This window comes from Hypanus sabinus, chromosome 10, assembly GCF_030144855.1.
Source record: "Hypanus sabinus isolate sHypSab1 chromosome 10, sHypSab1.hap1, whole genome shotgun sequence".
NCBI classification, from domain to species: Eukaryota; Metazoa; Chordata; class Chondrichthyes; order Myliobatiformes; family Dasyatidae; genus Hypanus; species Hypanus sabinus.
In genome coordinates, this window is record NC_082715.1 from 41,602,119 (window position 1) to 41,626,499 (window position 24,381).

General features: G+C 41.6%; 1 protein-coding gene and 1 long non-coding RNA gene across 6 annotated transcripts in view; one reads left to right on the forward strand and one right to left on the reverse strand.

The window, feature by feature from the left end:
* LOC132400613 (uncharacterized) overlaps positions 1-10,956 on the forward strand; it is a 66,484-nt gene extending 55,528 nt beyond the window's left edge. Inside the window, exon 3 of the long non-coding RNA XR_009514318.1 lies at positions 10,357-10,956. This is a non-coding gene — a long non-coding RNA (uncharacterized LOC132400613). The remainder of the gene's footprint in view (positions 1-10,356) is intronic.
* Positions 1-24,381, reverse strand: part of otofa (otoferlin a) — a 351,746-nt gene that overhangs the window by 73,901 nt on the left and 253,464 nt on the right. For all 5 annotated transcript variants that reach the window (XM_059981755.1, XM_059981752.1, XM_059981757.1 and 2 more), the window contains 9 exons: positions 24,073-24,181; positions 21,654-21,837; positions 18,239-18,359; positions 15,804-15,904; positions 14,905-14,995; positions 13,903-14,019; positions 12,755-12,907; positions 4,386-4,575; positions 3,400-3,524 (listed from right to left, as the gene is read on the reverse strand). In XM_059981755.1, coding sequence (XP_059837738.1) covers positions 3,400-3,524; positions 4,386-4,575; positions 12,755-12,907; positions 13,903-14,019; positions 14,905-14,995; positions 15,804-15,904; positions 18,239-18,359; positions 21,654-21,837; positions 24,073-24,181 — 1,191 coding nt within the window. The remainder of the gene's footprint in view (positions 1-3,399; positions 3,525-4,385; positions 4,576-12,754; positions 12,908-13,902; positions 14,020-14,904; positions 14,996-15,803; positions 15,905-18,238; positions 18,360-21,653; positions 21,838-24,072; positions 24,182-24,381) is intronic.

Consider the following 24,381-nt stretch of genomic DNA (forward strand, 5'->3'; position numbering starts at 1 on the left):
CACACCAAAGCCCCACCGCAGCAGTTCCATCCCGCCCACCGGCGTTTCGACCACATTCATGTGGATATCGTGGGCCCCCTGCCAGTGTCGCGCGGAGCGCGTTACCTCCTGACTATCGTGGACCGGTTCACAAGATGGCCAGAGGCGGTCCCGCTCACCGACACCACCTCCGAATCTTGCGCCCGAGCCCTGATCGCCACCTGGATATCCCGCTTTGGTGTACCAGCCCACATTACCTCCGACAGAGGCGCCCAGTTCACCTCCAGCCTGTGGTCAGCTATGGCCAGCCTTTTGGGGACTCAGCTGCACCACACCACTGCCTACCACCCACAGTCGAACGGGCTAGTGGAGCGTTTCCACCGTCACCTGAAGTCGGCCCTCATGGCCCGCCTGCGAGGAGCCAACTGGGCGGACGAGCTTCCCTGGGTCCTTCTCGGCATCCGCACAGCGCCCAAGGACGACCTGCACGCCTCGTCGGCCGAGTTGGTATACGGCGCGCCCCTGGCCGTCCCCGGGGAGTTCCTACCAGCCCCGAGGGGGCAAGAGGAAGAACCCGCTGCAGTCCTGGGCAGACTTCGCGAGAAGCTCGGTAACCTGGCCCCCATACCCACTTCACAGCATGGGCGGCACCCGACCTGCGTACCCAAAGACCTACGGAACTGTAAGTTTGTGTTTGTACGAAGGGGCGGGCATCGGCCACCGCTGCAGCGGCCATACGAGGGGCCGTTTACGGTGCTCCGGAACAACGGGTCCACGTTCGTGCTGGACGTTGGGGGGAAGGAGGAGGTTTTCACGGTGGACCGCCTCAAGCCGGCCCATGTGGACCTGGCGCAACCGGCCGAGTTTCCGGCGCCTCGGCGCAGAGGCCGACCTCCCAAGCAGGTTCTGGCCCAGGCTGTGGACATTGGGGGTTGTATCGCCGGTTCTGGGGGGGGGTTATGTGGCGGCTCATTTCCTAGCGTATGCGAACCGACTCACAATTAGATAGCCTACGGGGGTTTGCGAGCACAGAGCTTTGGAGCCTCTTCGCCATGGGGGGCCGGTTGACAGAGGCTTAAAAGTGAGGCTGAAGTTTTCGAATAAAGTTTTTCCTTCGACTGCAGTTACCGACTCCGTGTCGTAATTTTAGCGCTGCTTGTAGCACACCGCTACAACACATTTCTTTAATATTTTAAGCAAGATTACTTTTTTCTCCATCTTTTACAGTTTCAAAATAACAAGAAGGGAAAAGGGCCTGAAGCAAAAGTTTGGGCACCCTGCATGGTCAGTACTTAGTCTTCCTTTTGGCAATTATCACAGCTTTTAACCGCTTTCTGTAGCCAGCTAAGAGTCCTTCTATTCTTGTTTGGGGAATTTTTGCCCATTCTTCCTTGCAAAAGGCTTCTAGTTCTATGAGATTCTTGGACCATCTTGCATGCACTGCTCTTTTGATGTCTATCCACAGATTTTCGATGATATTTGGGTCAGGGGACTGTGAGGGCCATGGCAAAACCTTCAGCTTGCACCTCGAGGTAGTCCATTGTGGATTTTGAGGTGTGTTTAAGATTATTATCCTGGTGTACAAGCCATCCTCTTTTCATCTTGAGCTTTTTTTTAAACAGACGGTGTGATGTTTGCTTCCAGGATTTGCTGGTATTTAATTGAATTCATTCTTCCCTCTACCAGTGAAATGTTCCCCGTGCCACTGGCTGCAAAACATGCCCAAAGCATGATCGATCCACTCCTGTGCTTAATAGTTGGAGAGGTTGGATTTCTTTTCATGAAATTCTGCACTCTTTTTTTCTTCTAACATACTTTAGCTCATTGCGGCCAAAAAATTCTATTCTAACTTCATCAGTCCACAGGACTTGTTTCCAAAATGCATCAGGCTTGTTTAGGTGTTCCTTTGCAAACTTCTGACACTGAATTTTGTGGTGAGGGCACAGGGAAGATTTTCTTCTGACGACTCTTCCATGAAGGTCAGATTTGTGCAGGTGTTGCTGCACAGTAGAACAGTGCACCACCACTCCAGAGTCTGCTAAATCTTCCTGAAGGTCTTTTGCAGTCAAACAGGTTTTGATTTGCTTTTCTAGCAATCCTATGAGCAGTTCTCTCGGAAAGTTCTCTTGGTCTTCCAGACCTCAAGTTGACCTCCATTGTCCCTGCTAAGTGCCATTTCTTAATTACATTGCGAACTGAGGAACCAGCTACCTGAAAACCCTTTGCTATCTTCTTAAAGCCTTCTCCTGCTTTGCAGGCATAATTTATTTTAATCTTCAGAGTGCTAGGCAGCTGTTTAGAGAAGCCCATGGCTGCTGATTGTTGGGACAAGGTTTGAGAGTCAGGGTATTTATAAAGCTTTGAAATTTGCATCATCTGGCCTTTCCTAATGATGACTGTGAAAAAGCCATAGCCTTAACAAGCCAATTAAGGTCTGAGACCATGGTAAAAGTTATCTGAGAGCTCAAATCTTTTGGGGTGCTCAAACTTTTGCATGGTGCTCCTTTCCTTTTTTTCACTGTAAAATTGTGTGTGTGCGCACGTCCTTAACTCCTAGTGGAGTCATGGGGGTGCCGTCATGACAAACTGTTAGCACCGATCTTTTTGGTGATTGCTCATCGTGTGGCGTGTCTTGGGCATCTGAAACCTGGCGGAGCCCATCCCTCTCCAGTTTTTTTTTACAAGGTCGAGTTGCTAGCTCGACACTCAACCCAGGCACGGATGGAGAGCATTGAAGGGAACCGGCTGGATTTGAACTCAGGACCTCTTGCCCCGAAGTCCAGCCAGCTCATCTAAAATTGTACAAAACAAAAACAATACACTAATCTTGTTTAAAATGTTGAAAAGAATGTTTCATCTTTAACTTTATAATGTTTGGAGATCAGTTCATCTTCTACTCACTTAACTATTCACAATAACAGAAATTTTGACCGGGGTGCCCAAACTTTTGCATGACACTGCGCATCAAGTACAGATACACTGACAATTTAATGATCTAAAATCTAGCCACTCCACCTTGGTGTATTCCTGCTTTTGCTAACCAGACGTCATTTGTTTCCATGTGCTTTCTGTAATTTGGCAAAAGCCAAAACAGGACAACATGTGAATCTAGTAATCATTATCATCTCTCAAGCCACTTATCAGATGAGGAGCTGTGGCAGCTGACACCCTCCAAGATGCGGGGTGGTAAAATGGTGAATACTTTCTTTGTCTTCAAGTGAATACTCTTTTTGTTCTGTACCTACACCTGGCAGCAGAGCCTGGGTTCTCCATTTCAGTAGTAGTCTGCTTATATTGGTGCCTTTCCCTTGTGAAAGTTCAGTACTTGTGAAACACTTAGAGAAATAGGGAACTGGCAAGTTTTTATATTGGAAAATGCATTTCATAAAAGCAAGTCCCTTTGGATGACATGGTAATTACCTCAGTGCACTGGCTCTGGGTGGAGAAGAAGACTCGTGCGAATGGGTCAGAGAGACCACTGCTGTCTGCTGCACACAGGCTTCGTGCTTGGTACATGTGAACTCTCAGCTGGAAAAGCTGTTTTTCTGATTTTGCAAAATAAAAAAAAATTATTACAAAGTACACAATGAACTTAAATTCCAAATTTCACTGGGTAAAATGGTAAACACTATGGATGTCAGTTTGTTTTAATATAATTATTAGGTTCCTCTTTTCAAGAACTTGATGCCTCCATTAAAGCAATGATAATTTCATCAACAAGTCTGAAGTTGAGCAGGGGCCACTCATGCACTGTATAACTTCTGGTAGACCTTTACTTCCTTTCCTCCGAAGCCAATGGAAGGAAACGTGTTCAAACAATAACTCCATTTATTAGAATGGGTGTCCTTCCCCATGGAGAAAGATAATTTTATGCTTTTTATTACTTGTTCATGTTTAACACATTTTCAACTATTTAAATGAGTTGCTTAAATCTAGATAGATACTTTATTGATCCCAAAGGAAATTATAGACAGTAGCATTACAAGTGCAAAGACGTACAGATACTGTATACAAATATTAAAAGAAAAGTAAGAAAGAATTAAAAGTTACATAAAAATAGGTTAAAAAGATCTATTGAGATTACCTGAGACCCGCACTGTCAAAAAGCCTCTGACATGCAAAGTGATATAAAAGGCTTTCTCACTGGCTGGAGTTTAGTTACTCTTCAGGCCCTGCAGCCTGTCTCCAGGATGGGAAAGAAGATGATTAGAACCATACCTCTTTAGCATGTTGAGAGTCTTGGGAAGTGTGAGTCAGGGAGGTGAGCTAAATAGTTTGCCTCATGAACTTTGAAGTTGCCTGACTAGTTGAATATTTCTTGCAATTATTTTTTTTCTAGAGCATGGATTAAAAACTAGATATGAAACACTATACTGTAATCAATTACTTTTAGAACTGGTACTTACTGATGTAGGTCAGACTTATAGGAGGGATTGACTGTGTTCCTGGACCCTTTACTGCTTTGTTCTCTTCATATCCACTTGGAAGGCCACTGAGGAAATCCTTCCTCTGCTTATTCAGACCCAGCCAAAAGTAGGCCTCTATTTTGCACTGAACTGTCCAACCTGCAGTGCCAAAGCCTTTCTTTCCAGGAAGCTGTGGAGAAAGTAAGTGTAAGTAAGTCTCTTTGATTGATTTAAGTAAATGCACAGCAGCACACCAATTAGCCAGTGTTGGTGAGAAGTAGAATTGTCAGGAATGTGGGGAGGTTAGTAGGTTACACAGTCTGAACTGTCTCCTCAGTCCTAAGAAGCATATTGAAACAGATTTGGCACAAAGAAACTCTGGAAAGAAATGTGCTTTATAAAACCAAGATGCCTAAAGACTTCCTTTGCTGATGTTGGTCCGCATTGTCAGATGGGACCTTTCATCTGGGTTGACCACTAACATATATCAACGCATGCTGGAAGGACAATAACTGGGACTAGCATGAACCAATTGGGCTGAAGGATCTATTCTAATCACCCGATGATCAGGACATGAAAAAGTACAGAATAGTGAATGCAGAAAAGGAGGCTAGAGATTCGAATCCCAACTTGACAACTCTTTCTTCAGGTTACCGTCAGACTGCATATAAAATGCTCCTTTGCAAAAGGAAAGGAAACAAAATGGGATCACTCAAAGGCTGGCTGCACCAGTAGCTTAAACAGTAAGTGGGTTTATGGAGGAATTTTACACCAAAAGAATTTAGACTTCAGGAGAAGGTTCTTCAATGAAGTGTCCAGGGTGGTTTGTTGAAATATTTAATTGACCCATCCCTTGCCATTTCCTTTAACAGTTTCTTTCAAAAACATTTAACCACTTTAAGTGGGATAAGGTGCTTCAGGTAGAGGATTATAAGAAAGCACACATTTTCCCTAAAGCTTACCCTAACCTGAGTTTCAGAAGATGAAAGGGTAGAGTAAAGATTTCCATTTGTCTTATCCCATTGAGTGTAGCAAAATATTCTGAGGTACTTCACATTTGATTGCATAAAAACATCAATATTGATAAATCTAAAAATGTTTAAAAGCATTTTAGAGGCAATTAAATATTTTGAATTATGGGCTGTAATATAGGAAACACATCAACTAATTTGTACACAGCAAGCTCCCACAAACAGATGAAATGATTTGCCATATTAGTTATCAGGTGAAGATCGAAAAAATACAAAGAACAGTTCTCTTTTTTAAAAGTACTGCATTGCAACCTTTTTCTTGCATTGACCTGACAATATGTTTCATTTTAAGATGTCACCCACCTCAGCACTACCAGCTGACATTTTCAGGTCATGTTCTGGGATTGTGATTGAGAATAGAGATTATTAACCACAAGTCAAAAATGACTCTCCCCCCATACCCTTTTTGAAAGCTAATTTCACATGGTCAAAAGTAGCAAACCTCCGGCATAAATGCCTGTGATGGCATGTGTAAAATTTTTGTTGGCACATGGCAGGCAGTGCCACACCTCAATTCTTTAAACCCCATCCACAATAAAAGTGTAAAGATTATCTTTACTGCCAATTGGAGCAGCAAATGACTTTTGACAACCTGAGAGCAGTGAGATATTTTCACAGGAAAACTCTCATGCCAGCATGGCACCAGCTAGATGGTTGTAAGGACATGTAATGCTGAATAATTCATGTTGAGATCCTTGCAGACCTTGTCTTCACATCAGTAACTGGATAGTAAATTGTTACAACAACAATACAATTTAGAAATCATCCTATTTTAATTGTTTTTTTAAGATTATTAATAATAATTTTTACCAAGTTTTCTAAAGTACTTCATTTATTTCAATCTGTCTTTGTTATACTTTTAATAATAGTACAACAATGAATACAGGTAAATAAGCAGCAGGATCCATCATTTTTCAATAACGAAGCCTATAATTCTTGTTACTAATTCATAAATAAGACCATAAGACATAGGAGCAGATGCTGGCCCATCAAGTCTCCGCCATTCAGTCATGGGCTGATCCAATTCTTCCAGTCATCCCCACTCCCCTGCTTTCAACCCATACCCTTTGATGCCCTGGCCAATCAAGAACATATCTATCTCTGCCTTAAATGCACCCAATGACTTGGCCTCCACAGCTGCTCGTGGCAGCAAATTCCACAGATTTGCCACCCTTTGACTAAAGTAATTTCTCCGTATCTCTGTTCTAACTGGATGTCCTTCATCCCTGAAGTTGTGCCCTCTTGTCCTGGACTCCCCTACCATGGGAAATTGTCATATCTAATCTGTTCAGGCCTCTTAACATTCAGAATGCTACTATGAGATCCCCACTCATTCTCCTGAACATCAGGGAATAGAGCCCAAGAGCTGCCACAAGTTCCTCATATGGAAACCCTTTAATTCCTGGAATCATTCCTGTGCATCTTCTCTCCAATGTCAGTATATCCTTGCTAAAATAAGGAGCCTTTCTAAAATAATACTCTGTGTGGTCTCACAAGTGCCTTATAGAGCCTCAACATCACATCCCTGCTCTTATATTCTACACCTCTAGAAACAAATGCCAACATTGCATTTGCCTTCTTCACCACTGGCTCAACCTGGAGGTTAACCTTTTGGGTGTCCTGCACAAGGACTCCTATGTCCCTTTGCATCTCTGCATTTTGAATTCTCTCCCCATCTAAATAATAGTTTGCCTGTTTATTTCTTTCACCAAAGTGCATGACCATTGTTATGAAGGTACCACAGCTCTGAGGGGCCGAAGGAGCGGGAGCAGCCCCCTCCTTCCGGAGAATCGTAAGAGCACCCGTTGAGGGGGGGGGGGATCAGTAGACCCAGTCGGAGAGAGAGAGAGATACGTGCCAAGTTGCAGGTACCACCAGCGATACAGAATAAAGACAACAGCGACTAATGTCTCATGGAGACCACCTGTAAAGCCCTCGGGCAAGGTGGGCTGGTTGAGAGAGAGATTGCATCATCCTAGCCTGATTGACACCTGCGACCCCGTGAGGAAGTATAAAGGAGAGTCTCAGGGGGACAGCCCTCAGACGCACCAAGAAGACACGAGAGTGTTGTTCCCGCAGCAGCGGGAAGCCATTCTGAAGGAAGCCACGTGCGTTAGATTCCGGGATTGGGATCTGTGGCTGGAATCACGGAAAACCGCTTTTAACTAACATCGGGGAGAGGAAACCAATGCTCCCCCGATTTTCACGGAAGATTCATCGAGACTCGGCAAGTTCTTTCTCTTCTCCCCCCCAATCTCTCTCTCTCGGTCACCCCACGAAAAACCCAGCGATTTCCAACGGACTGAAGCCGGCAGGCTTTCAGAGTGACTTTTATATTTCCAACGGACAATCTATTAACCCCTAGACATCAGCAGAGCTCATTTAAGAATGATGATTATTAATATACCCGCGCTCTGGATTGAGTGTTGACAATGTGACTTATCTGAATGTATGTATTAACCCTACCTTTGTGTCCCTTTACGAATAAAACGTTTGAAAATAGTGACAACAGACTTCAACAGACCTCTCTATCTTTGCTGGTAAGTTATCCAGTTATGGGATACGTAACACCATACATTTTCCAACATTGTAATTCATTTACCACTTCTTTGACCATTCCCTTAAACTATCTAAGTTTCTCTGCAGGTTTTCTGTTTCCTCAACACTACCTGCTCCTCCACCTATCTTTGCATCATCAGCAAATTTAGCCACAAAACCATTAATCCCATAGTCCAAAACAATGACATATATCGTAAAAAGCAGCGGTCCCAACCCCGACCCCTGTGGAACTCCTCTGGTAACCAGTCAGAATAGGATCCCTTTATTTCCACTCTCTGTTTTCTGCCGATCAGCCAATTCTCCACCCTGTAATTGCATGGGATCTTATCTTGCTAAGCAGCCTCATGTGCGGCACCTTGTCAAAGGCCTTCACAAAATCTAAGTACACCATATCCACTGCATCTCCTTTATCTAACTTGTTTGTAATTTCCTCAAAAAATTGCAGTAGGTTAGTCAGGCAGGATTTTCCTTTCAGGAAACCATACAGTACTGGCTTTGGCCTATCTTGTCACGTGTCTCCAGATCATCCGTAATCTCATCCCTAACAATCGATTCCAGCAACTTCTGAACCACTGATGTCAGGCTAACAGGTCTATAGTTTCCTTTCTGCTGCCTCCCACCCTTCTTAAAAAGCGGTTTGCAATTTTCCAGTCATCCGGTACAATGCCAGAATCTATCTCTGTGTCTCTCATTACAATATCGCCTGCATCATTTTCTATTGGTCCTATATCTACCCTCAACTTTCTTTTACCCCTTATATACTTAAAAACGCTTTCAGTATCTTCTTTGATATTAGTTGCCAGCTTCCTTTCATAATTGATCTTTTCCTTCCTAATGGCCTTCTTAGTTTCCTTCTGCAAGTTTTTAAAAGCTTCCCAATCCTCTGTCTTCCCACTAGCTTTGGCTTCCTTGTCTGCCTTCTCTTTTGCTTTTACTTTGGTTCTGACTTCACTTGTCAGCCACGGTACTGTCTTTCTTCCATTCAAAAATTTCTTCTTACTTGGAACGTATCTGTCTCGCACTTCCCTCATTTTTTGCAGAAATTCCTTCATTGCTGCTCTGCTGTCCTTCCTGCTGGTGTCCCTTTCCAGACAACCTTGGCCAGTTCCCCTCTCATGCCGTTGTAATTGCCCTTATTCCACTCAAATGCCAACACATTGGAATTCAGTTTCTCCTTCTTCTCAATTTCAAAGTGAACTCAATCATATTGTGATCACTGTTCCCCAAGGGTTCCTTAACCTTAAGCTCTCTTATCACCTCTGGATCATTGCACAACACCCAATCCAGCACAGCTGATCCCCTGGTGGGCTCAACAACAAGCTGTTCTAAAAAGCCATCTCTTAGATATTCTACAGATTCCCTCTCTGGAGGTCCAGTACTGGCCTAGTTTTCCCAATCCACTTTCAATGACAATCTCTGCTCAAAATTCCCTTGGCATGTGAGAAAATTATTCTTTAGAAGATTGTCACCAGTTTTGGTAGGAACACACTCCCAAAAGGGTTTGCCATTCTAAAGGACGCACATTCTTCACTGCTAGGGATGGCCCGAGGATGCGTTATAATAATGTTATTAAGGGATAAATATACTTTATTACACTATGAAATCTTTCATACTAAAATGATAATTACAGGGGTGCTAGTAATTAGCTTTAATGTAATTACTCAAGCACTGAAATGCTAATGATACCCTTGGCAAAATTATAACTACAGTAGTGTGTAACAGAGATGGTTGTCCATTAGCCGGAAGTGATTATTTGAAGAAATTATTTAAAAATGCAGTGACTGACACTGGGGAGACCTTCAACCCAGGTTTATGTCAGACTGATGGAAGTCTCTTTTAACTCCAGAGATGATGCTGGCCTGATGCGGCAGTAACATCACCTGCTTGATAGCTCTTGGGCTTTACATCTGCCTGCCGAACCAGCAGCAAGTTTATTCTGCCACAACGACAGCAGCACCTTTGAAATCAAGGGGAAGAAATGGCAGCTGACAAAACCTTCCCACCATTGAGGATATTTTCAGGAGGTGGTGCCTGAAAAGGGCAGCATTCATCTTAAAGGGCCCTCACCACACACCCTTTTTCGCTGTTACCTAAAGGACCACTTTTCAATGTTTTAGGAACAGTTTTTCTCCTTCACTATCAAATTTCTGAACGGACCATGAACTTGTGGACATTATCTCATTATTAACACTATTTATATATTTTTATAACATAGCATCTTTATCTTGTCTACTGCAAAGTAACAAATTTCACAACACAGCAAAAACCTGATTCTGACCCTAAACCTTTAATTAGGTGATGGCACCTAACGCAACTCTTTTGCTTGCATCTCCAGAAACAGCTCTACTTCTATCTTTAATGTCTCTATTTTTCCCTTTCAGGGTTCTTTTGAAGACCGCGACCTGCAGTTAGAATGCTGACTTTGCGGAATAGGACCCGCTCTCAGAGTCTCACAACTGGCCGCTATTCGATACACCAAGGACGTGGCCTAGAAGACTAGAGTGCCTTCAGGGTTTTAGGATTTTGTGGCTCTGGAAGCGGGTGGACTCAAGGTCGGTGCCGCTGTTTGGTGCGTCGTGGGAGTACACGGAAGATTGAAAGCAGCAAGCTGGCTGCTGGCTGTGTGCCCAGAGGCCCGAGTTCTTTGAGCACAGAGCACAGAAAGAGCGACGCAACAGACTTATAACACTGTAAATCAGTGAGTTGTTTATGTCTCCCCTCTCGCTGTGAAACGGGGTTGCCTCTTTTTCCCTTATTAGGGAGAGAAAGAGTCTGTGGTGTATTGAGTACCGGGTGAATAAGTAAGTCTCTGGGGTACTGCAAGTCTGCGTCTTTACCGCTGCTTTGCTGCACGCTTGAGTGCTCAGTGGGGGGCTACTGATGCATTTTTTGCTGGTGGGGGGATCGTTGCTTTGCTGCTGCTTGTGCATGGGAGGGGGAGCTGGGGAGGCTTTGGGTTCTAACATTTAACTGTCATTCAATCTTAGGGGTTCTCCTCCATTTTCGTGGATGGTTGAGAAGAAGAAGAATTTCAGAATGTATATTGCATACATTTCTCTGACATTAAATGTACCTTTAAAACCTTTGAATATAGTTCAACTTAATGAAATGTGTCAGTATTTTCCAGGTTTTGAAGTTTTATGAAGTTCTTCTATTAATTTTTATTCTGTAGCATGGTTTTGTTGCCTCATAGTTCCCAGGTGCTTTTGAATGCCTATGAATGTCAAAGCTTTGACTTCAGGGATAGGTTTGGTGATGAGTGCCTGAGAAAGGGCCAAGCCAGTTGCCAAAGCAGAAGCTGATCACTTGTACTGGGAGAGACCCAGGGCTAAACTAATGAACTGGTTTATTGACCTACCACCTCCACAACCTGGATCAACACATTGACCTCAGTTGGAGGCTTGCATACTTCAAGGACTCCATCAGGCGATGCCAGCTCTGGGCCACCCATGTTGGAATGGCTGTGGATGAGATGCCAGATGAAGAGTGATCCAACCTCGGCCTCCAAATGGACAGACTCACGTCTGCCCCTCCCAGGCCACACTTCAATTAGATCTGTGAATGCCATATGAAACAACAACATTGACCATAAGACCACAAGACATAGGAGCAGAATTAGGCTATTCAGCCCATCGAGTCTTCTCCCTCATTGCATCATGGCTGATCCTGGATCCCACTCGATCCCATACACCTGCCCTCTTGCCATATCCCCTGATGCCCTGACCAATCAGAAAACTACCGCCTTCAGCTTTAAGTATACTCATTAACTTGGCATTCCACAGATTCACTACTGTCTGGCTAAAAAAAATTCCTTCTTACCTCTGTTCTAAAAGGTTGCCCCTCAATTTTGAGGCTGTGCCCTCTAGTTCTGGATACCCTCACCATAGGAAACATCCTCTCCACATCCACCCTACCTAGTCCTTACAACATTCAGTAGGTTTCAATGAGTCTCCCCCCACTTCCTTCTACAGGCCCAAAACAGCCAAACGCTCCTCACATGTTAACCCCATGTTCCTGGAATAATCCTCATGATCCTCCTCTGGACTCTATCCAATGACAACACATCCTTTCTGAGATTTGGGGATCAAAACTGTTGACAATACTCCAAATGAGACCTGACCAATGTCTTATAAAAGACTCAGCATTATACTGACCCCTGATGAACACTAACCACTCACCAGTAGCCAACCAGAAAAGGCCCCCTTTAGTCCCACTCACTGCCTCCTGCCTGTCAGCCATTCCTCCATCCATGCCAGTATCTTTCCTGCGATGCCATAGGATTTTATCTTGTTAAGCAGCCTCAGAGTTGACCTAGCAGAGTAGCTGACCTAGCAGAGGAAAAATGAGGTCATGATTGTTCTGGTAGCCAGCGTCACAGTGCAGAAGCGAATCTCTCTCATAACTTCTAAATTATAGTACAGCCCATCTTTTCGAAGACTCAGATCCTAAGGCTTTAAGCTGGGCTCGTCAGTATGTAAAACAGAATCTGAACCCATCACCATGTTGCTGTTGTCATCCTCCAAGCCCCACAGGTTTGGGCCTCTGCTCCCCTGGGATGTCTACATATACCACAATCATTACGTGCGTCCGGCTTTCCCCATTCCTTAACCCCTTGTATTTATTTAGCCAGATAGCTATCAGAATACAAAGGAAACGTGTTATAACACCGGCCAAAGCTTGCTTTGCAGACTATTATTGCCTGCCTGGATTCTTCCAAACCCCCCTCCTCCAGGAGCTTAAAACTACCCAGTAATCCAGGCAGTAGAAACACCAGATTACCTTTAGGAAGACTGTCTTAACTTTTCCGCAGTCTTTGCCTGTTTCTTCATCCACTACTGAGTACAGAATGTCTTTGGATTGAATTCGAGCATACGCCATCCTTTTGTTGTTGCTCAACATCCAGATGAAAATGTCAGGAATGCTGTGTTGAGGCTGACATAGAAGTTCAATATATTAGTAAAGAAAATGCAACAGCTGCTTCATTACAGGTACCTTCCATCTTATGCTCTTTCCCCTCCCCACCTTCTTATTCTGGCTTCTTCCTCTTCCTTTCCAGTACCATTGAAAGGCTTGGCATGAAATGTCGATTGTTTATTCATATTCATAGATGCTGCATGACCTGCTGAATTCCTCCAGCATTTTCTGTGTGTTGCTCAAGGCTTGATTAGTGCCTTCAAATTCTGTTGCATTTTTTTTTACTTACAACCTATTTTCCAGTATCTTAATCAGTGATACTGTTATAAACTGTAAGATATAGATTTAACTTAACACTGGGGGCAGCTGAGGCTCTCCGTTTCGAAACAGAGTCACTGAATCACACAGAATGTAAGCAAGCAAAATTCTCTCTTTGACATTGAGCCATTGGATATTTACTGGGATCAATGGAGGAAGCTCAAGTAAGTGACAATGTCTTTATGTTAGCGTTTGGATAATTAACTTTTAAAAATATTTGGCATTGGTGTAACCTTGGTATATCTTAATGGTTAATTGTGATGACTTCCTTCTCAAAGAGGCTCTTGGGTATATGGTGCAAGCTGCCAGAGGAAGTTTCAATTACAATGTTTAGAAGACATTTAGACAGTTACTTGGATCAAAATGGCATAGAAGGATCTGAACCAAATGCAGGAAAATGACACTGCCTTGGATAGATACCTTGGTTGGCATGGACAAGTTAGATTTAAATCTGTATACAATTCTTTACAACTCAAAAACAAATACACTATTCAAAATTGTACATAATTGTACATTTGTGTGAGGCTCTTGGAACAACAGTCATAAAACATGAGAGCATAAAAGAGATTATTTTCTACCTTTATTCCTCAACAGAACCATGAGCATATTATCAATGCAAGATTAAAATCTGTAGCATTCTTGGCAATGTAGAACATAGTTCTCATATTCTGCATTCAGACAAGCCTCTTACTTACTTCCTCAGCCATAAAGCGGAGTTTATGCAGAAAACTCTGAACTTGCTTCATCTTGTCCTTGAATGTGTTTTTCTTCACCTGGGTTCGCATTGTCTTTGCTTGTTGTGCCATGTTCTCCTGAAATCAGACGGACGTGCTAGTGTTTAGTATAAACATTAAAATCTGACCTTTTGTTTATTTTGTCTTTAAAAAGTAGACTCATATTATGCAATTTACATTTTCTGTATTGGTACTGCATTTTTATCTTGACTACCCTAAGTACATAAAATTAGTATTGGTCATTGACAGCTATTATCTATGAAAGAAGCACGGCAAGTTATTTCTCAAAACCACTTATGGTATAATTATAGCAATTTTCTCTACGCTGAATGATTTTAAAAATATCAGGCAAGTGTCTCTTCAGAGGAATCATATGTAAGCAGTGCAATTTTCTGACACTCTGCCATATATTATGAGAATGGGCAGGTAAAATTCCAAATGATTTTAAATTGAAATAGGAGTGGGGATTCAAATAGCCACGAAGAGTAATCATTAAACTATAAATTCATCAATTGTAAGAAATTAGGAAATTCTCAAAAGAATGACAATAGGAACAGGAGTAGTGCATAAGGCTATTTAAACTATTCCTGTGCTTTGTCCAAACTCTTCCAAATCTATACATTCTTAAACTCTCTCAGACCTATAAATCTATACCTCAAATATTTTCATCAACTGAACATATAAAGTGCTCTGAAATACTGCAAGTAACTTTCTGAGTAAAATCATTTCTTCTCATGCTAGTCGTAAAAGGCTAACTTCACCTGAGACTATGACGCTGACTTGTAAATCAGGGTCGAAAGTAATTGCTTAAATAGGATAATATTATATTGCCTCCTGTACAAACTGCAATGCCATAATGAAAATTGAATACAATATTTGCATGAGCAATACAGGCCCTTGATTTCTCAGCAATGCTTTTTTTTACATAACTCCTTTGTAAGAGATGAGGAACATTTTATGTACCATCTCCCTAATGCAGGTCTTCAGCCGCTCTCTGTCCAGCTTTGTCCTCCCCAGTGCATTTTGGTCCTTATTTCCCAGAGACACAAAACGGCTGTAGGAGAACAGAGGCAGAAAAGTTTAGATAGAAAGTTGATTTCTTCAGAATGGATTTTGAACGTGAAATTAAGAATAACTTCATTCTAGTGATATATTTCACACATTTTGTTAGTTTTAAATACTTCCTTTTTCTGGTCTCCAAATACACCAAGGCACCTTCCAGTCAATTACTTGTTTGATGTATGATATTTGCTGTGATGTAAATGATATAGTTACTGTATCATATTCATGAATGATACAGAACTTTGTGTGATGAGATAAATGGGTATTTAATCTGTTCTTGGTGATACTAGTAAAGAAATGCTTATTCCTTCTAAACGTATCATGAGCTTTGTAACACTCACCTGCTGCAAGATGACTAAATCTAGCTACAATAATGCAGCAGTCACTCAAAGCTGAACTAAACACACACTTTGGAATCCATAAATAAGTGTGTTACCACATGAACCTACCTGATTGTGCAAAGCTAGAAAGGAATAGTGAATCATCAGAAATTATAGACACTGTCAGGAAGTAAATCAATATAGCTGAAAATAAAAAAAATAAATAAATTGAAGCAGAAAAGTATAAAGAATAAACACAAGATTAAAGTATAAAGTAAGATTATAATATGTTATTTCCTTAAGATAATAAGTTTTCAACATAAACCTATTTAGGCATCTTACATTGAAAGTGCCGCAAGAAATTACATTTGCCTTCTTTAACTAATTAGGGAATGAATGTGTATGGATTATCTTGATCCATCTGACAATTAAACAGCATCACAATCCTTTCTGAGCCAGGAGAATTGTATTTATACCCACGTGCATCCACTGCTCAACTCCTCCAAGACGCCTCGGAGCCGCCGCTCTGGGTGTGGCTTTTCTGTCTTGATGATCTCCTGAACATCATTTAAACCTTCCTCCTATTGTCAAAAAGTAAAGCTATTATACAACGGCAAGACTGAAGAAAACACACTCCAATTCCCCCAACTCCTGTCCATTCTCCCTTAAACCTCACCAATGTTCCACTTCTCCATTCCTTCTGAATCAAGCTTGCTGAAAATTTACAATACTGCCTCTAAACATAGCACAACCCTTGTAATGTAGGGACCAAATCCACGTACAGTGCCACAGGTGCCACTGTCTTGTCAGTGTTGTGCAAAGCTGCACCAACATATTCTTACTGTTAAATCCCATGCATCTTGCAATAAAAACCAACTTTCCATTACACATCCTAATTATGACGGTACTTGGATACTAACCGTTTGTTTTCCAAGGACTAGGATCTGCAGATCCCTTTGTATTGTAGTATTTTGTAGTCTCACTCAGTTTAAATAATAACTTATTTCACATTCTCCCTTCCAAAGTGGATTTTCCTATATTCCCCCACATCACCAGCTTCTTGCCTACTCACTGTATCTCTCCGTATCCCTTCATCCTAATTCTGCTGTCTTTATGTCATCAATACATTTTATCATCCGAGTCATCAGTGTGGATTATGAATGGTTAAGAGCACAGTGGCATTCCTCTGGTTACTGAGAATTAAAATGAAATTGGTCCGCTTATCCTGATTCTCTGTTTCCTGTTGGGTAACCAATCCCCTGCCAATTCTAATACATTACCTCCAATCCATATGTTGCAATGACTTTTCCAATAACATTTTATATGGCACCTTTTGGAAATCCAATGCACTACACTTATCAGTTTTTTTTATCCACTGTTTGTAACATCCTCAAGAAATTGGAGCAAATTTGCAAATTTCTCTTTCATAAATCCATTTTGATTCTGCTCAATTGTCTTTCGATTTTCTAAATGCTCTGGTCTAACCTCCTTATTAATGGATCTCATGCAGCTATCTTCACTTCCACACCTCCTGATTAACTTTGTGTAAGTGAGTTGGTTGGGATGTGCAATGACTGGAGGTGACCATGAGTAACTTGAGAGGGGAGTCCATTGTCTGAGGAACAACAATTAATATATTTGTTTGTGATCAGGTTAATTTATGTTAATTGACAGTTCCAGTTAAAATATCATAAGAAGAAAGTTTATTTTTGGCAGCTGACAACTGTCATGAAATAATATGGCATCTGCAAAGCTATACGTGAGGAGGACTTACAGCCCGTGATCAAAGAGACTGGATGATGAATAAGCTATTATAGTTTCATGGGGATAATTATGGAGAAAGAAAGTTGAACTTGGGGTCAGGTCCGCCCCCAGTACATCCTTGGGCGTTTTGGTTGTTAACGCAAACAATGCATTTCACTCCATGCTTCAACGTATATGTTTTAAATGGATCTGAATCTTGAACCTTGAATTGTGGAACACACAGAAACTGGTTTGTTAAATCTGGGTCTAGCTAATATTGGGGAGGTGGGAGCGTAGGGTGCAAGGAGATTTGGGACCATTTGTATGAATCCTGACATTTAGTGAGGTGACACGAGGAAATCTGCAGATGCTGGAAATTCAAGCAACACACACAAAATGCTGGTGGAATGCAGCAGGCTGGGCAGCATCTATAGGAAGAAGCACTGTCGACGTTTCGGGCCGAGACCCCCTTTGTCAGGGTTAACTGAAAGGAAAGTGGGCCCACTTTCAAATCTCTTACTATCTTTCCTTTCAGTTAGTCCTGACGAAGGGTCTCGGCCGGAAACGTCAGCAGTGTTTCTCCCCATAGATGCTGCCTGGCCTGCGGCATTCCACCAGCATTTTGTATTTAATGAGGTGTGTGATTTGGGTTGGTAGGATGGAATGGAATTCAGATCAGTGTGCAAGCAGTGATAAATTTGAACTGAAGATGAATGGGGAGTGAGTGATAGGCTCCTAATCATGATGGTCACAAGCAGGCTATGTGTTGTTGGGCCATGCAAGCTCCTTATAATGAGTGAAGGAATATTGGAATGCCCTGGTTCTGTTTGAGTGTCTCCAACTGTCCACGAACTTAATGCATTGTCATAAATTACGTAGGCCGTCCCAGTACGCTTCACAGCCTATTCAAGATTAACTTCTCTATGCATTAGAGTTTCCAAAGTATGGTGAAGCTGAGAAGAGAACTGCAGACTTTATGGAAATTGCTTTTTTTTACCCAGACTTTCTATCCAATTGATTTCTTATTGAAATTAGATTGCAGGGTTCAGTTAAAGGCTATGCTGCATGCTTACAATTTCTTGCTGTTGGGCACTGAGAAGGGATTTTACATTTCAGTGCCAATGAGAAATACCCTGTTTAAGTAGGCACTTTAGAAAAGGAATATCACGCACCAGTTTATCTGCAATCTTGTCCATGATATTTGCATTGTAAAGTCGCCTCCGTTGGTCTTGCCACCAGCTTTTGATGTATGTGCAAGGTTTCTTTTCAAAGTACGGTAGATGGAAATAATTTCTGAAATGAAATAGCAACAGGTAACTATGTAGATTAGACCAAAAGGGTTTTCCTATCATGCATATTGCTTTCTTCTGTACACTGTTCACTGGTGGACTAGCAGAATATTACTGAAAAGTATCATCTGTTAATACTTCATTTTTCAAAAAATATTAATATTGGTTTAATAAAAATAGTTTATTCACTCTACTTGTAGTGGTGTTATTTTCAAACGACACTGTTATTTTTGACAAACTGTTGGAATTCTTAAGAGGAAATAACAGACAGGACAGGCAAAGGTGAGCCAATCATGTTTACTTTGATTTTCTGAAGGCACTTGACAAGGTGCTGTATATGAGAGATTGGAGAGATTGGGCTTGCACACATTGGAATTGAGGAGATTGAGAGGGGATCTGATTGAAACGTTTACGATAATTAAAGGATTTGATAGGATTGAGGCAGGAAATATGTTCCAGATGTTGGGAGAGTTCAGTACCAGAGGGCATGGATTAAGAATAAGAGGTCAGTTATTTAAAACAGAGTTGAGGAAGAACTTCTTCTCCCAGAGAGTTGTGGAAGTGTGGAATGCACTGCCTCGGAAGACGGTGGAGGCCAATTCTCTGGATGCTTTCAAGAAGGAGCTGGATAGATATCTGATGGATAGGGGAATCAAGAGATATGGGGACAAGGCAGGGACTGGGTATTGATAGTGAATGATCAGCCATGATCTCAGAATGGCGGTGCAGACTTGAGGGGCCGAATGGTCTACTTCTGCACCTATTGTCTATTGTAAACAAGAGCACAGTAAGTGATTGGAAAGATCCTGGCATGGACAGAAGATTAGCTGATTGGCAGAAGACAAAGAGTGGGAATAAAGGGGACCTTTTTGGTTGGCTGCTGTGACTTGTTATGTTCCAGAGGGGTCAGTGTTGGGCTCACTACTGTTCATGCTATATGTTAATGATCTGTATGACAGAATTGATGTCTTTGTGCCCAAGTTTATGGATGATACAAAGATAGATGGGAGGGGGGGGGGCAGGTAGTGTTGCAGGGAGTCTGCAGAATGACTTGGACAGGATATAAAGTTACAAATAGAATGCAGTGCTGACAAATGTGTGGTCATGCACTTTGGAAGAAGGAATAAAGGCATAGACTATTTTCTAAATAGAAAGTGAATTCAGAAAACAGTGGTGCAAAGGGACTTGGTAGTTCCTGTGCAGGATTCCCTAATGGTTAACTTGTAGTTTGAGTCAGTGGTAAGGAAGGCAAATGCAATATTAACATTAATTTTGAGAGGACTGGAATATAAAAGCAAGAATGTGATGAGGAGGCATTATAAGGCACTGGTCAGACCACATTTTGAGTATTGTGAGCAGCTTTGGGTCCATATACAAGAAGAGACATGCTGACATTGAAGGTGGTCCAGAGAAGGTTTACCAGGAATTAAAGGTTTAACCGTGGGGAGCCTTTGATGGCTCTGAGCATTACTTGCTGGAGTTTAGAAAAGTGGTTGTGGTGGGGGTAGGGAAAATTTCACTGAAACCTATTGAGTATTGAAAAGCCCTGATGGAGAGTCTATGACTAGAGGGCAGAGCCTCAGAATAGAAGGATGCCCATTTTGAACACACATGAGAAGGAAACCCGAGAAGGACTTCCGTTAGCCAAAGGGTGGTGAACCTGTGGAATTCATGTCACAGAGGGCTGAGAAGGTCAAGTCATTGGGTATATTTAAAACGGTTCTTGTTCAGTAAGTGTGTCAAAGGTTACAGGGAGAAGACAGGAAAATGGAGTTGGATGCTTTTATGCAGAATTATGCCCACAAGACTGACGGTTAAGATATTTGTATTAACGAGCAGATATACCTAATAAAGTGATCACTGAGTGTATGAACAGAAGCATTACTGGGAAACTACATCAGATATTACACAAGATCATGACTATTGCCTTGAACAAAATTATCTTGCAGACAACTCATCATCTGATTTACCATTTTTACTGCTTATCATTCGTCCAGGTTATTTTTGAGTGGACTGTTGACCTGAAAGAACTATGGTCTACAAATCAGTGAATTCAAATGAATCAAGGACAGTGGAAGTAGACAGACCAATTGTCTTTGAGCTTGCCATGAGGTTGAAGGAATCAGTATTGCCATTTTGTGAAACTGCTTGTAGGTGTGCAGGTGTAAATTCATGTGCTTTTTAGCTGAGAGTATAAATGTACTTGTCAATAAGTACAGATTCTCTCTGTGCCTGTCTAATCATTGCTACTAATGGTAAACCCTGTAACAGCACCCTGTCCTGAGGCTTGTGAGCTATTTACCCTCTCTCACTACTTCAGAGTGCTACTGGAAAAATGATACACTGCAGTTGGTGGCTGGTCTCAGGTGGTCTTGGTTGTCAATCTGGGCCAATGGTTTAACAGGGCAGTTAAGAAATATTGTTCTGGAAAAAGGATCTTGTGCTTTCCTGGCATATATGAAGCATAAATCCTTCTAGGACATCCAGCAGGGTACAGGTGTTGGTTTCCACCTATGTTTTGATGACAAACTCTGCCACCTTCATCAGGGATAATGCCTGGGCATGTCTAGTCCAGTGTTATTTATACCCCTATAGTCTGTCTCTTCTGATTAGTTAGTCCTCAATCAAACAGGTTTCCCTTGTCCGACATTGGTTAAAATCGTACTCCAATTCTTACTTAGAGCAAGACCTTTGTATTTGTTTAAAATTTTTATCCTCAAGTTTCATTTCAACAGCTTCCTTCACCAGGCCATCTTTTGGGACCGACTGGTGAAGGAAGCTATTGTCATGTCACAGTAGTTTGCACCTTTGAAGTCAAACCTGTGCTTATTGCAAATTCAATATTCTGCTGCCACTGATTTCTCTGGGTAACCCAAACAGATGCACCTCAAATGCTCCTTGATGTGGCTTTCCACCATCTGACCAATGCACTGCTCCGCATTCACAGTGAATCCTGTAAACACCAGCTGTCCTGAATTCCAGGTCATCTTTAACTCACATAAGCTGGCATTTGAGCTTCTAGAAGTTAGCAATCTGCAATAATTGTACTACACATCTTGTAATTGTATTGTTGTCAGCTGAATGGAGAGAACACATACTCTTAATACCTCTTCATTAAGGTACCATATTCAGATGCCTTTCAGAAATTCCAGAGTAAACTACCTCACATCAGCTTCTTTGTTCCTGAAAGAAAACATGCACTGCAGAACAAGGCTGTGTGCTTAAAGTCACACAGTTCTTTATGTGAAAGATGAGTGGATTGTTTAGTAATATCCTCCTTGGTCTAAGGAACACAAACCTGTCAGTAATCACAGGTTTCATTGGTGGTGTGCAGGACACAGAAACTAAGTCCCCATCATCATCTGCTTCATCTTCACTGGAGTTCTGGAGAAGCTCTGACTCTTCCTCATCACCATCTCCCCCACCTTTTTTCTTACGAATAGTTGGCTTGCTTAATCCATCAATTTGGTTTCCATAGTTACCTAGAAATAAAGAGAGACAACGTTAATATGGAAAATCATTCACATATTGTTTGTATGTATGTATACTATATGAGTGTGTGTGTGTGTGTGTGTGTGTGTGTGTGTTGGCACATGGCCAAGTGGTTAAGGCATTGAACTGGTGATCTGAAGGTTGCTAGTTCAAGCCTCAGATAAGGCAGCGTGTTGTGTCCTTGAACAAGGCACTCAACCACACATTGCTCTGCGACAACACCGGTGCCAAGCTGTATCAGTACTTGCCTTTCCCTTAGACAACATCGGTGGTGTGGAGAGGGGAGACTTGAAGCTTGGGCAACTGCTGGTCTCATACAACCCTGCTCAGGCCTGTGCCCTGGAAACTTTCCAAGGCGCAAATCCATGGTCTCACAAGACTAACAGTCGTCTATATATGTATGGATTGCAACACTCTACATGAGATCTACTTCCATGGATTCCATAGAATCAGAGATTTATGCATCACAGAAAGAGAGTGTGTTTAGTTCACAAAACATGTACTTCATGCAAGTAATGAAAAGAGTATTTATTTTCTTTTTATTGATAAGAACATTATTTCACTTTTTTCTGGCCATCAATGCAGCAATACCTGTACCTCAATATAATATGGATAAAACCCTCTTATGAAGTAATTTAGACTTGGTGCAGTAGATATTATTTAGCAAAATTCAAGTGAACAGTCCCCAACACAAAACTAATGGTACTTAAATGCTGGCATGTGGAAATTATAGTGTTGGAAGATTCCTCTGATAGTGTAAGACTACCTACCCAACCAATTCCAGTCCAAACAGAACAGATGTACAGTATTGATTTTCAGACTAACTCTCATAGCTGTTTGACTGGTTGGAAATCTTAGTGTCTGCTGAAATTAAGGATGTGCAAATTAGAATAAATGTCCACAAAGATAATTGACTGCATGTCCACAAGACATTAAAACACTTCTTAGTCATTCCTCCTGTACCTAATAAAGTGGCCACTGAGTGTATGCTCATGATCTACTGCTGTAGCCCAGCCACTTTGAGGTTCAAACATGCTGTGCATTCGGAGATGCCTTTCTGCACTCCAGTATTGTAAAGCATGGTTATCTGAGTTACCATTGCTTTCCTGTCAACTTGAACTCTTTGCCTCTGAACTCTCCTGTTAACAAGGCACTTTCATTCACTGGATATATTTTCGTTTTTCACATCTTTCTCCGTAAACTCTAGAGACTGTTTCACATGAAAGTTTCAAGAAATCAGCAATTTCAGCATCACTCAAATAACTCTGGCATCAACAATGGTACTCTGATAGATCAAAGATAGATTGATCCATGGTCAAAGTCACTTAGACTGCATTTCTTTCCCATTCTGATGTTTGGTCTGAACAACAACTAAACCTTGAATATGTCTGCATGCTTTTATTAATTTATTCGCTGCCACACGATTGACTGATTATATATTTGCATTGTACAGCTTGATGCCAAGCTGTATGGGTTGTAATGCCCTTCCCTTGGACAACATCAGTGTGGAGAGGGGAGACTTGCAGCTTGGGCAACTGCTGGTCTTCCATAAAAAATTCTTGCCCAGGCTTGCACCCTGCAAACTTTCCAAGGTGCAAATCCATGGTCTATTGAGACTAACGGAGGCCTACTGTACCTAATAAAGTGGCTACTGAGTGTATTTTGGAATATTGCAATCTTTTGCAGGTATTGGAAATGCTTCAGTTTTCAAAAGTGAAGGTTCAAAAGTGTTTTATTTCTGGAGATGTTGTTAGACCTCCTTGTAATCGTTTTTTTCTCTTTTCTTCTTTTCAAATCATTAAACAAAAGTGTCTGCATTGTGAATTTTCTGACATTTGGACAAGTTGATTGATTTTTATATTATTGTGATAATTTATAATGTATCTCCAGTTAGATCTTGTTTCATTTATTGGTAGTGTGAAATTTTGAGTTCTTGTTCACTCACACCATTTGTTGCACCTGTGATTCTACTCATATTATTTATCCTCTTCAAAATTTGGGGTTGACATTCCATTTATTATGATCTATCAGAGTACCATGGAGGGAAAACGTGCTCTCCCTCTCGTACCTGATAATCCAATGTGAAATGGTACAAAGTCTTATTTACTCATGTTAATGATGGGTTGGACAGGGACAATTTCACAAGCTTTGTTCTCCAAAGAGCACCAACATAGTAAATAGGTCTTGTTACTTACTCAGCCGAGACATTGAGATTACTCACTTACCTATTGTAACCTCAAAATTTACTGGTTTATCTCCAATTCTCCTGTCGAGCATTGTTGCTTCTAAGAAGGCACCAAAGAAGAAAAACTCCTCAATTTTTCCTGTAGAGTTCTGTAATTAAAAAATTAAAATATATGAATATAGCATTTTTCTCACCTCATAAAGTAATGCTTTAATATTATTCTTAATTTATTTTTAAAGTATCTTCAGCTGCTGAATTCCTAAAATGTACAATGCTGAGGAGCAATTTATTTCAAGACAGATTATTAAAGCCCCTGAACCCAACGGATCTACATCTACTACTGGGGAGG